This window comes from Salvelinus sp. IW2-2015, linkage group LG20 (assembly GCF_002910315.2).
Source record: "Salvelinus sp. IW2-2015 linkage group LG20, ASM291031v2, whole genome shotgun sequence".
NCBI classification, from domain to species: Eukaryota; Metazoa; Chordata; class Actinopteri; order Salmoniformes; family Salmonidae; genus Salvelinus; species Salvelinus sp. IW2-2015.
In genome coordinates, this window is record NC_036860.1 from 68816848 (window position 1) to 68831374 (window position 14527).

General features: G+C 41.3%; 1 protein-coding gene across 1 annotated transcript in view; it reads right to left on the minus strand.

Annotated features, from left to right (window-relative positions):
• The window catches only part of LOC111980761 (chromodomain-helicase-DNA-binding protein Mi-2 homolog), a 31101-nt gene extending 17646 nt beyond the window's left edge, over window positions 1-13455 (minus strand). Inside the window, exons 1-6 of the mRNA XM_024011725.2 lie at window positions 13215-13455; window positions 12899-13085; window positions 10342-10516; window positions 9891-10109; window positions 9560-9679; window positions 7840-7973 (exon numbers count right to left, since the gene is read on the minus strand). Coding sequence (XP_023867493.1) covers window positions 7840-7973; window positions 9560-9679; window positions 9891-10109; window positions 10342-10516; window positions 12899-13042 — 792 coding nt within the window. The 5' untranslated portion in view covers window positions 13043-13085; window positions 13215-13455. The remainder of the gene's footprint in view (window positions 1-7839; window positions 7974-9559; window positions 9680-9890; window positions 10110-10341; window positions 10517-12898; window positions 13086-13214) is intronic.
• Window positions 13456-14527: the final 1072 nt, after the last annotated feature.

Below are 14527 nucleotides of genomic sequence, written 5' to 3' on the forward strand. Positions count from 1 at the left end.
TTGATGGATTTTAATGTAGCCAGGGGAAATCGCGAAACCATTTCTCTTGAAATGTCAACACTCTGGCAAGAGTTTGCGGTTCTATAAATTGTAGGTGTGGCTGATATGGTTTTGTGCCATCGCTGAGGTAACTGGACAATGCTGTGCCACTGTCCCCTATACTGGTGTTGCTGGCAACAAGGGTGAAACCTGGTCCTGCCGTGGTTGATACTTGTCCTCTGAAGTCTCTCTCCCTGGCCATTTCCCTTTCACCACCCTCACTGACTCACAGTCTGTCTCCTAGAAAAGAAATAAGGTGTTTGCCATACTCCTAACTACCAGTACCCAAAACTACACAATTAATCAAACATCAATACCATTGCCTTAAAAAATCTTAGTTCAGCCACCAGTTTAAGTTGAGAGTGGGGGTATTCATGGCATTGTACAATTATGTCCCTATTTTACAAGTCCAAAAAGAGAGAACCTTTCATAATGTTGCCAAACAGACTCAACACACTTACTGAGACTCCCTGTCTCTGCCAGTCTGTCCCTGCCTATCTGTCCCCAGCTCTGCTGTCTGTGTGCCATCTGATGCCTGCTCTGCCTAATGACACATTTGAAACATTTCCATTAGTATTTCACTTCTTTCTTATGAACATTTTATCAACTAGTATATGAGATATTAGGCTACTAGGGTTGTTACTTAGCGTTTTGGTGTACTGGAAAAATACTCTGATGTCCATCTTTTTTCTGCAATTTTTCTATCTGGCTGGCTGGCTACACACACAGTGTGCAAGTTATTTACAGTGAGGAAATGTCTATCATCTATTATCATTCTTCGATCTACAAGGTAGCTAGCTAGTCAGCTAGCAAATGTGAAACGGATTGCAGTGACAAGGGTTGACAGCTGTATGAGTTCACCATTTAACACAACGTATGCTGCAACCTTTTGTAATTTTAATATAGTTTATGCTTTCGTTTTATATTGGCTGGCTTTCCACAATAGCTGAATTTGCTGAGCTAGCAAGCACCAATTCCGTTTCTGTGGTGTTTGCTATAATCTTTGCTATCGTCAGTTTACTCCAAGATCGGCACACAGGTGCTTCAAAGTCCCGTAGCGACAATTTAGCTTTTGCAACGAGACCATTAAATATATTTAAGACAATGGTAGAAGAGAGTGTAGTTCTGTTCAGTTTGGAGTTCAGTTTATCGCTAACCTTATCACAGGGACTTCGAAGCACTACAGCTGCATGCTGATCATGGAATAAACTGACCATAGCAAAGAGGGGGGCAGTGGATCAAACCATTGTGAGGCAAAGGGCGGGAGGTCGCAATCTTTTGAAACTTAAAAACGCGCTATTAAGTGTCTATAATCAGCAGAAGTGCTTTCATTGCGTATTATTAATATTATTGAAATTACATAGTTATGTTTACAGTGATATATTGGGGGGGACAAATCATATTTTTCCCAGGATGGGGGGGTCGTGTGTCCCCCGTCCCCCCTGGAATTTCCGCCTATGACGGGAGGGGTGGTTGGATTAGGGTAAAATGATAAGGAAGGAAACAAACATTAAAAAAGATATATGGGGTATTGGAAATTATGCAAACAACCACATTGATAGAACCCACAATCTATCTGCAATATTAAAGCTAATCTACCCCCTAAAAAAAATATATATACTGTATAAAAACATTTTAGCCAATAGTTCTGAAAGTAAGCTAATGAGCCAAAAGGCTAATGGTCCACGAAAATTGCATCCTCCATCACATTTGTGCAGATATGTGCACCACGTCACAGCTCCCTCGCTCTGCTGTGTGCATCTAGCTAGCTGTCACTCAAATGGAAAAGGGCTGACACTCATTGGGCAGAACTCAAATTGTTAGGGGGCTGGACCACATGGGGGAAAATGTAGGGAAAATGGCACCGCACAGCTCTCAGTACACAGTCACTTTCAAACTAGGGATTTCATGGCTAATTGAGTCATTCTGCTCATAGATAATGCATGTATGAATTACACATTGACACATCCAGCCCAAAGCGGGAGGTTCCGGAGCATGTCTTTAATTATCATTAGGGGGATGGCTGGGGATGGATGTCACATGGAATGTAGGGTTGGTTGTCACTTTTGTGCTTGTGCTATAAAGAGATCCCTTCATTGCCTCTATCTCAAAAACATATTTTTCCTGTCACACATGCGTGTGCAAACACACATCCTGTAACGGTCCTGACCTGTTTTATGTTGTTTTTGTATGTGTTTAGGTCAGGGCATGTGTTTTGGGTGGGCAGTCTATGTTATCTGTTTCTATGTTGGTTGTGGTTGCCTGGTATGGCTCTTAATTAGAGGCAGGTGTTTTGCGTTCTCCTCTAATTAAGAGTCATATTTAGGTAGGGTGTTCTCACTGTTTGTTTGTGGGTGATTGTCCTCCGTGTCTGTGTAATTGTTTGCACCATACGGAACTGTTACGGTTTGTTCGGTTTGTGTAGTCTATTTGTCCTATTCGTGCGTTCTTGTTGTTTTATGTAAGTTCGTCGTATAGGTCTGTCTACACTGTTTTGTTATTTTGTTAGTTTATACAAGTTCGTGTCTATGTTATACGTTTGTAGCCTGTGTATGCACTACGTTTGATTAGCTTCACGATCGTTGATTGTTTTGTTTAGTGTGTAAGTGTTTTTGTTTCGTTTTGCCTTCGTCATCAATAAAAGAGATGGCGTATTTTCCTACTGCTGCGTTTTGGTCCGTCAATCCTCCACACGATCGTGACACATCCACACACATTTACTCAAAATGGCATATGTTATTCTTAAGGCATAAAATGCTGAATTTAGTTAGGAATATTGTTCGATCAAAGAAAGGCTATTTCTAATAATCTTTTTGCTATATTGCTTCACTTCTTGTTACGAAATGATTAAGCAACTAGCAAGCATTATGACATCTAACCCAATGATGGGGCTGGTTGTCACAAGTGGACAAAATCTGTTTGATGGCTTATAAAATAAAATGTTATTTGTTACACTTCATAAACAACAGGTGTAGACTAACAGTGAAATTCCTACTCACGGGTCCTTTTCCAACAATGCAGAGTTAAAGATCATGAGGTAATTTGGTTAAGCTTCCTTAGTGTCCGTCAAGTTTTTACTCTGAGAGTTTGAACCTAACACCCGGAAACACTTCCCAATTTTTTTTATGACATTTCCCCCCAATGTCAGCACTAATGCAATTCCATAAAATACACAACATGAGCAGCATCAGATTAGCAGAAAATAAAATAGCACATTATCAAAATAGGTTGTCGCATGGACGCCTTTAGCCTAGCGTATTTACTTCACACAAAGTCGGCATGAATTCAAAGCACACGCATAATTGACACTGCCGGACTGCACATGCGACCCGAATGCAGTTAATAAACAGGAAACCCCTACAGAATAGCCTATAAAATAAAGTGTGCCTCTTGAGCTGTCATTGTGACTCTTCAGAGAGTCACAAATTTGATAGGTCTGTGCACAATTCACTACATATGCGTCTCGGTCACCGACTTGAAGTCTGTTAGCCTTTTCCCTCATGCCTCTGAATTGTTATCTTCTCCTGTCCTAAAGCCTAGGCTATTTTCCTATCTAGTCCCAATCCCACTGAAACCCCAAATCCTAACTCCTGTCACGCATGAAAATTCTTAACTTTATTCTGTGATACATAGGTTGCATTCTGAAAGCACGTCTCTTGCCTATGCATATCAAAATACCGCTATAACATTTCCCCCGCTTCTCTGCGCTGTCTCGTACTTGCTGCCCATATGAGAACTTCGGTAGAGAATGTGCGATCAACAAATTATATGAGGGTAGATATGGATATTAAGTTACCTTGATATTTAAACTATTTGCACTCTCAAAATAGTTATTTATGAGCTGATCTGGTCATCAACTAATCATCAACAAGACTTGCCATCAACAAGACTTGCCAAAATATTCTGACATTCGTTTATTATTAGGTTATCTAGCAAGTTTAGCAACTATGGTCATTTGAATTCTCATTTGACTGCCGTTTGTATGATTTGACAACGCTATAGTCGGCATGTGCTCTGTGCGTCCTGAATGCGCTCTGTGTCGTGAATTAATTGAGGAACATGATAACGCTCAGAATTTATGAACGGCCTGTTTTGCAATTCACAACGTCATTGGCGATCAAGGTCATTCTATGAAGGCGTCACTACAGATCCGGGTTCGATCCTGGGCTGAGTTGCAGCCGGCCACAACCGGGAGACCCATGAGACGGCACACAATTGGCCCAGCGTCGTCTGGGATAGGGGTAGGTTTGGCCAGCTGGGATGTCCTTGTCCCATCGCGCTCTAACGACTGTGGTGGCCGGGCGCATGCACGCTTACTTCAGGTCACCAGCTATACGGTGTTTCCTCCACACATTGGTGCGGCTGGGTTCCGGGTTAAGCGAGCAGTGTGTCAAGAAGCAGTACGGCTTGGCGGGTCATGTTTCCGGAGGACGCGTGGCTCTCGACCTTTGCCAGTCCCGAGACCATACAGGAGTTGCAGCGATGGGACAAGACTGTAACTACCAATTGGATATCACGAAATTGGGGAGAATTTTTTTGTTGATAAAATCAATTAAAAGTTGTTTGTTTGTGTGTGTCAGGGAGTCAGTGTAAGTATGTGTGAATGTGTGTGTCCAGGTCCAGGTTAAAAATGGATCAAATCAATTAAAAGTTGTTTGTACGTGTGTGTCAAGGAGTCAGTGTAAGTATGTGTGAATGTGTGGGTCCAGGTCCAGGTTGTGTGCATAGAGTCAGTGCAAGAGAGTTATTGCAAAAAAGGGTCAATGCAGGTAGTCTGAGGGCACATGCCAAATCTTTTCAGCCTCCTCAGGGGGAAGAGGCATTGTCGTGCCCTCTTCATTACTGTGTTGGTGTGTTTGGACTAGAGGTCGACCGATTATGATTTTTCAACGCCGATACCGATTAATCGGCCGATTTCTTAAAAATGTATTTGTAATAATGACAATTACAACAATACTGAATGAACACTTATTTTAACTTAATATAATACATCAATAAAATCAATTTAGCCTCAAATAAATAATGAAACATGTTCAATTTTGGTTTAAATAATGCAAAAACTAAGTGTTGGAGAAGAAAGTAAAAGTGCAATATGTGCCATGTAAGAAAGCTAACATCTAAGTTCCTTGCTCAGAACATGAGAACATATGAAAGCTGGTGGTTCCTTTTAACATAAGTCTTCAATTTTCCCAGGTAAGAAGTTTTAGGTTGTAGTTATTATAAGAATTATAGGACTATTTCTCTCTATACCATTTGTATTTCATTAACCTTTGACTATTGGATGTTCTTATAGGCACTTTAGTATTGCCAGTGTAACAGTATAGCTTCCATCCCTCTCCTCGCTCCTACCTGGGCTCGAACCAGGAACACAACGACAACAGCCACCCTCGAAGCAGCGTTACCCATGCAGAGCAAGGGAACAACTACTCCAAGTCTCAGAGCGAGTGACGTTTGAAACGCTATTAGCTAACTAGCTAGCCATTTCACATCGGTTACACCAGCCTAATCTCAGGAGTTGATAGGCTTGAAGCACAGCGAAGAGCTTCTGGCAAAACGCAGGAAAGTGCTGTTTGAATGAATGCTTACGAGCCTGCTGCTGCCTACCACCACTCAGTCAGACTGCTCTATCAAATATCAAATCATAGACTTAGTTATAACATAATAACACACAGAAATACGAGCCTTAGGTCATTAATATGGTCGAATCCGGAAACTGTCATCTCGAAAACAAGACGTTTATTCTTTCAGTGAAATACGGAACCGTTCCGTATTTTATCTAACGGGTGGCATCCATAAGTCTAAATATTCCTGTTACATTGCACAACCTTCAATGTTATGTCATAATTACGTAAKATTCTGGCAAATTAGGGGGCCCAAACTGTTGCATATACAATGAACTTTTGGAGTGCGTGCAATGAACGCAAGAGAAGTGACACAATTTCACCTGGTTAATATTGCCTGCTAACCTGGATTTCTTTTAGCTAAATATGCAGGTTTAAAAATATATATGATGTTTATGGTTAGGTACACATTGGAGCAACGATACGCACCGCATCAATTATATGCAACGCAGGACACGCTAGATAAACTAGTAATATCATCAACCATGTGTAGTTAATTAGTGATTATGATTGATTGATTGATTGTTTTTTATAAGATAAGTTTAATGCTAGCTAGCAACTTACCTTGGCTTCAACTGCATTCGCGTAACAGGCAGGCTCCTCGTGGAGTGCAATGTAATCAGGTGGTTAAAGCGTTGGACTAGCTAACTGTAAGGTTGCAAGATTGAATCCCCCGAGCTGACAAGGTAAAAATCTGTCGTTCTTCCCCTGAACGAGGCAGTTCACGAGGCAGTGAACACGAGGCAGTGTTCTTAACTGACTTGCCTAGTTAAATAAAGGATAAATAAAGGTGTAAAAAAAATCAAAAAATGTCCAAAAATACCGATTTCACGATTGTTATGAAAACTTGAAATCGGCCCTAATTAATCGGCCATTCCGATTAATCGGTCGACCTCTAGTTTGGACCATGATAGATCCTTAGTGATGTGGACACCGAGGAACTTGAAGCTCAGGACCGGCTCCACTACAGCCCTGTCGATGTGAATGGGGGTGTGCTTGGCCTTCCGTTTATTGTAGATCAGTGTCCTTTGTCTTGCTGACGTTGAAGGAGAGGTTGTTGTCCTAGCACTACACTGCAAGGTCTCTGACCTCCTCCCTATAGGTTATCTCAACGACGTCGGTGATCAGGCCTACTACCGTTGTGCTGTCGGCAAACTTAATGATTGTGTTGGAGTCGTGAGTGGTCACACAGTCGTGGGTGAACAGGGAGTACAGGAGGGGATTAAGCACACACCCTTGAGGTGCCCTGGTCTTTAGGGTCAGCGTGGCAGATGTGTTGTTGCCTACCCTCACCACCTGGGCGCGTCCATCAGGAAGTCCAAGATCCAGTTGCAGAGGGAGGTGTTCAGTCCCAGGGTACTTTTTCAGAGCTTCGAGAGCTTCGAGGGTACTATGGTGTTGAACGCTGAGCTGTAGTCAATGAACAGCATTCTCAAGTAGGTGTTCCTTTTGTCCAAGTGGGAAAGGGCAGTGTGGAGTGCAATAGAAATTGTGTCATCTGTGGATCTGTTGAGTCGGTATGCGAATTGGAGTTGGTCCAGGGTGTCTGGGATGATGGTGTTGATGTGATCCATCATCCATGACCAGCCTTTCAAAGCATTTCATGGCTACAGATGTGAGTTCTACTGGGCGATAGTCATTTAGATAGGTTACCTTGGCGTTCTTGGGCACAGGGACTATGGTGGTCTGATTGAAGACTGAGTCAGGGAGAGGTTGAAAATGTCAGTGAAGACACTTGCCAGCTGGTCAGTGCATGCTCTGAGTACGCACCCTGTGGCCTTGGTTATGTTAACCTGTTTAAAGGTCTTACTGTGACTCCATGTTGGAATTAGACATGAAGATAAAAAGGGTCAGTCCACATTTCAACCCAAGACCTCTGTGTGTTTCTCCTAATATTGAAAATAGTTTTGTAAGATATACTGGTGCTGAGAAATACACACAAGAGTAAAAAGTCTGACAACCAACCCCAGTCTCCCCTATATGATATTGTATATGATACAGACTATATGATACAGACCTATATATATCCCAGAGTGTAGTGCATGGCAACATTGTCAAAATGACAGGCCTGATTAGAGTATGAAAAGTGACCAAGCTGATCAACTTTCCTGTGTTATCACGTCTGGTTGAATAGTGTTTTTAAATGGTCAAATCAATGAAATAAAAATATACGCTGTACCTGGATCAGTTCTCTCAGAGTGGTGTCTCTACAGCGGATACTGTACTTCCAGTTCTTATGGTTCTTCTTCCCCCCAAACTCCTCAAAGCCACTTGGGGTGAACCAGCGACCCTGGACCACAATGCACCTCTCCCCTGAGACAAACCAATAAGGAAGTCAGACATCAACCAGCAACCCTGAACCACAATGCACCTCTCCCCTGAGACAAGCCAATGAGGAAGTCAGACATCATACACACCACCACAAATTAAAACCATGCAAAGTCAAATAGACTGTAGTACACGTGCCTGACAGTGATTGAAACCGGTGTTAACCCACTAAAGGCTATGCATTAGATCTGGGCCCGTATTCACAAAGGGTCTCAGAGTGGAACATTTATTGTAAGTGCTGATGGGTAAAAAATAAAAGCTATCCTTAATCATAAAAGTCACACCTAGTCGACAGATTTTTAGGACACCTCATGAGCTGTCCTAACAAGTTAAGAGTTACCAGCAGGTGTCTTGATAATAGAAAATTGAGTCAGTGGTTCCTGCGCCATATGCACTTACTTTGGAGTTGTTAAAATAATGTTTTGATATTTCCACTGTATATGATCAATCCATAAATGATCTTGACCTACTGTACATGTAACAGTATCTCTTGAGCATTTGACAATGATTTCACATGAGGCCTATTCCACAAGTATATGCCTAAAAATGTATAAACATTAGGCTAATAAATAAACACGTTTTGTCTTTCGATTATTTATTTACCTACGTCATGTTATTTCAAGTTATCCAACATCACTTTGTTAAAACATTATGTTAAAATTGGGCATGCCTATACATTGGGCAATTGATGGCATCTAAGGGCTTATGTTAAATTTGATTGTGTTCCGATGAAAACGATAGACCTTTCAAATGTCGTTTACAATGCTGTAGGTAACATTATCTGCAAGTGACTTGATGCCTTGTGTGCCACAGCGATTCAGAGTTGTTAAATGGGAGTGACGAGTGTGTTGATATAACGGTAATATTGTCAAAATTCCGCTTTCAACAACCGTCAGAATTGGTTAAAAAAATATATGCATGCCAACATATTAGAGTAGGCAACAGTGGAGGCTGCTGGGGGGAGGACGGCTCATAATAATGGCTGAGCGGCGCGAATGGAATGGCATCAGACAGATGGAAACCATGTGTTTGATGTTTTTAATACCATTCCAATCATTCCACTCCAGCCAATACCACGAGCCCGTTCTCCCCAATTAAGATGCCACCAACCTCCTGTGGTAGGCAAAGTGATCGTGCCAGGTGAAAATGATATCCAACTTTTTACCATTGCAACATTTGATGTAGGCTACAGTCACATTCACCATGGTTGCGTGTTACCTATAGAGTTAACAGGCAAGGACTGACCATCCATGCTATTAACAATATGGCTTTAACCATGTTTTGAGGGTATACATAATTTGTTTACATTTACTTTGTTTACAACCATCGGAGTAAAACAAGCGTATACAGCATTTTGTTCGGATGGGGTAAAACAGTTGAACTAAGCTCATGAGGTAATAATAAGTTATATTCTTCAAGAATCAATGGGTACATATCATAAATGTATAGGTCCAAAAAGGTATGTAGCAACTGCAGATTGCCACTTTTAAGGTCTCAGTCAAGGTTATTCAGCCAAACCACATCCATCATTACACACAAACACAACATATAAAGTCCTTGTTATGACCTACCTTTGGCCAGCTTGTCCCTGTTGAGCATGCCTTCTTTGTCCCCACAGGTGACTGGGAGCTGGCTCTTGTAGATGGGCCAGGTCCAGATGTCAGCTTTCTCCCCTTTCCTGAAAGGAGAACCTGCATGGGGACAGTCATTAAGATTTGACTTGAAATAAAAAAGGAATATATTTCACCCCGCCAAAAAAATAAACCTACTTCCTACCCTATTAATTCAGGAGTCAATATTTACTCAAGAAAATGTCTGTTTGAAGTTAAAGGTACTTTAGACTTTCCTACTCAAGGCCTCCTCTTTTCCCCCAGGGAACATAAGCCATAAACATAAACTCACAGTATTTGAGCCTCTGGACTTTCCTCTTCTGACTGGGGGTGGACTGGGTGGATGTGCTGGGCTGCTCCTCCTCCGCACTTCTCTTTTTCTGTTTCCTCTTTTTCCTTCCTGTCTTCTCCTCCGCCTCCTCTTCTCCTTCCGCTGAAGCCTTCTTCTTCTTATCCTCCTCCTCTTCCTTCTCCACCTTCTCTGGCAGTTTCTCATAGAATGTGAATGACCCTACAAGAGATTGGTGGCAAAATTGAGCACACCATGCAACCTAATTCATGTACACCTAATAAAAAATTATTAGAAATAAAAATTAGACAGGGCTTTGAACCTCAACTTCAAAGTATCCACCATTGAGACTACATTTATATTATACTAGGAGTTAGAATTATATAGAGATATTAGCCTATCCATACAAATGCCATAATAAGAGAATAGTAAGAGTGAAGGCTCCAGAACTGACCGTCCAGCAGGCGGTTTCGTAGCAGGCGTAACGTGGGGTACTGCTGCAGGAGGTGATCCCTGAACACACAGTTCCAGAACACCTTGATGCTGTCGGGCCTCTTTGCCTCCACCCAGTCCAACACCTGGTACACACCCTTCTCCCTCAGCTCCTTACTCCGAATCAAAATCAGCTTCTGCAGGAGGGGTCAAATACAAAACCATGGTCCAATTTGTGGGGGTTAACAAATTGTGCCTGGAGTAGAATGATAGACTCAATTCTCTAGAAGCAACTGCCATCCCAATCAGTTCATGTGACAGACAGGAATTCATGGACACGCGTCAGGCATTACTAATCAATGATCATCAATGTCCACTAATGTCCACTCTTACAATTAACATTCAAAGATGTGTTATTTATATTGTTTGTACCCAGCTAGTAATAGGACAGTGAATGGTCTTAGTGTACACAGTACACTTTTAGAATTAGTGTTGACCCGATGAACCCTGGAGAACCTCAAGGAACCTCTAGCGGTCAAACCGGGAAATGACTACAATCGTTTTCAAATCAAATCAAATTTTATTAGTCACATGCGCCGAATACAACGGGTGTAGACCTTACAGAAAAAAATACTTACTTATGAGCCTCTAACCAACAGTGTAGTTTCAAAAAAATACGGATAAGAATAAGAGATAAAAGTAACAAGTAATTTAAGAGTAGCAGTAAAAAATAACAATACATACAGGGGGGTGCCGGGAACAAAGTCAATGTGCGGGGGCACCGGTTAGTTGAGGTAGTGTGTACATTTAGGTAGAGTTAATTAAAGTGCCTATGCATAGATGACAACAGAGTGCCTCGGAGCTCCGGTATCAAACGCAACACTATAAAACACCAAATATTAATTAATATGCTTTAGGGGAGAGTGGGATAAGTTTTTTACATTCAGCATCAGTCCGTCAAGGGAAGTATAGTATTCTTTCTAACAAAGATATCTACATAAATTTCAGGATGTTGTGTATCCCCGGAAATAATCAGAATTCAGGAAAACATTACAATTTTGAAAACACAGCTAGTTCCAAAAAAGTGGTCTCTTGGCACAACTTATGAGGTAAGGTGAGCTGCGGAACAGGGTAAGTTAAGCCTCCTAAAAATGTCTACTGAATGAAATAATGCCACTACCTTTTTAAAACCATGTCTATCTTTATTTCCCAAACACAATTCACAATCACTTTTTGTCTTTTAATAATTTGAAGCATCTTTTAACACAGGCTTAACACCTAACAAACACTTTTTAAAAACACTTTTAACATAGGCCAGGCCCTATTGTTGCCTCATATGCCAGCAATAATGTCTTGCATTACACCTGGGAAGAAAACACTTCAAATTGCTCATCTTGCCATTGGCTCAACTTACCCGATGGGAAACATTTTGACTATATTAGCCCACACAGCTACAAGGATGCACTTTTATGCCAGGTTTAGGATCTCATATTGAAGCTTATAGAGACTCCAACTGATGTACAGAACAATCTTATAATGATCTACTTTGGTTCAGATAAAATAATCATGATACCTCTAACACAATAAATGTATTTGACTTGTTGAAAATCTGTTTTTTGGACATACCACTTTCTTCCTTCACAGACACCATCAGATGATGACCGCTTCCTAAATATTTGGTCAAACCTTGCACCAATCCTTTGTAATTACAGTAAAATACTAAGAAATTCAAACCCTCACCTCAATAAATGTAATTCATTCATCCAATCATTCATTCCTTTCGATGATGGTAGCATTTACAGTATAGGCCTAATATAATATAGGCCTAGTACATTTTACGGTATTGTACTGTGTCATTACACAGTACTTGCTATGATACTGTATTTATATTACAGTAGCTGTACTTTAATATTAACAACAACATTTTACTTGCCCCCGAGTTGCCTATAAATTACTGTCAAATTCATGATGACCCCTTTAAAGTAAGTTAAGGCACATAGCCTATTTAAAAACACTTTTTTTTTTTACTAGGCAAGTCAGTTAAGAACACATTCTTATTTACAATGACTGCCTACACAGGCCAAACCCAGACGAGGCTGAGCCAATTGTGCCACCCTATGGGACTCCCAAACACAGCCAGTAGCCTGGAATCGAACCAGGGTGTCTGTAGCAATGCCTCAAGCACTGAGATCCAGTGCCTTAGTAGACCTCTGCGCCACTAGGGAGTCCATTTACTAGACCCTTTAAACATTAAACTAAATATGAAAACATTTCAACAATCTATTTGTTTTTTAAGCTGTTGAATACAGACTTCTGGTGTAAAAGTAGGTTTAAACCTTGGAGATGTATCCTTGTCTTGTGACCATTTTGAGAAATCTTAATGAAACTTCTCTGAATCATACTTCACCTTAATAATGCATAATATACGACTTATTTGTTGAGTACAGCTTTAATTTATTTAAAGCCTGTAAAGTAGGACCTACAAAAGTTTGTTTCGGTATTGTGACCGATGGGATTAAATTGAACCTTTGATTGGGCGGTTATGTCTATAGAAATTTGGCGGTCTCTACTGCGCTCACCTTGTACATGTTCTCCGGAATGAGGTGGTGGTCACGGAGCTGGTTAAGAAAAGTGTGTGGTTGCTCCATGCACGACATCTCTGTCCTACTACAGCGTAAAAACTGCAGTAACTGCTTATCTGTATGAAAAGCCAACGGGTCCATTGGCGCCGATCGCAACTGTAGTTCACCTCTTCAATTCAGTTTTCTTTGTTGAAAAAAAATCCAATATTTACCAGGTCACTGAATATATTAACAGTTTAATAATTCATGAACAGGTTAAGATTGGGTTGCACGTATAGATTCATAAATGAAAGTATGATTGTAGGCTATTTACATTTCAATCCAGGCCCAGGGTCTAATGCTTCGTTCAGACGATAGACGCGCAAAAGCAATCGAGACGAAAATAGCCAACATTCCAGTTTGGACGAAATCAAAAGGTTTTCAGTTGTAGGCCTACAACATGTTGCTATTGTTATTTTCGGAAATAAAATAGATCTCCCGCCTGCACTGAAACCCACATCAAATGACGTTTGGAAAGTAAGAGTGCTCATGTGACCGGCTGGTCCCGGCCGCCATAGGCGAGACCACAAAATTGCCGCCCCTTATCAGAATAGTCCCAGTAAGCAAAATAACGTTAAAAGACGTCTACAATACGTATTTTCATGACGTTGAAGTTAGGTTCAAATCAAAATGTATTTGTCACGTGCGCCGAATACAACAGGTGTAGACCTTACAGTTAAATGCTTACTTACAAGCCCTTAACCAACAGTGCAGTTTTTAAGTAAAAAATAGGTATTCGGTAAACAATAGAGAAGTGAAGAAATAAAATAAACAGTAAAAAATAACAGTAGCGAGGCTATATACAGGTGGTACCGGTACAGAGTCAATGTGCGGGTACACTGGTTAGTCGGGCTATTTCAGGTAATATATACATGTAGGATTAGTTAAAGTGACTATGCATAGATGATCAACAGAGTAGCAGCAGCATAAAAGAGGGGTTGGTGGGTGGACGACACAATGCATATTCCGGGTAGCCATTTCATTAGTGAATTTTTGTCACGAATCCCGCTTCCTGAGTCTGTTTTTGCCTGTGTTCTGTCCTGGAGTGTTTTTTCCGGTGTCCTGGAACGCACCCTGTCTGGTTGCCGGGCGACGTAGCTAGTTGGAGGATCTCTGAGTACCCGCACCTGTATCCCATCAGCTATCTGCACACCTGGTCCTGATCATCACCCCTCCACTTCATAAGCGCTGACCTGACATCCATTCGCTGCCGGATCGTTAGCCATGAACATCATTCACCCGGAACACTCATCCCATCCCTACCTGGTCGTCGGTGACTTCAGTTACTTCCTTGGATCTGCTTACTCAATTCCATCAACTCACCTCCGCTGCCCGCTCCGCTACTTGGATTTTTCTATCACTACATTTAAACTTGTAAATAAATACTCACCTTCGTCTTACTCTCCTTGTCCTGGTCTGCTTCTGGGTTCTACTTTAGAGAACCGTGACAATTTTAGGAGAGCTCATCTATGTGGTAGGCTAGCTCATCTATTTGTAAAACACAAAAAAAGACTGCAGGTCCGGACAAGAACAAAAAAAGAGGTCAAAAAGACGTTGGCCCGTGCTTACTGGGGTGTAGCCTACCAT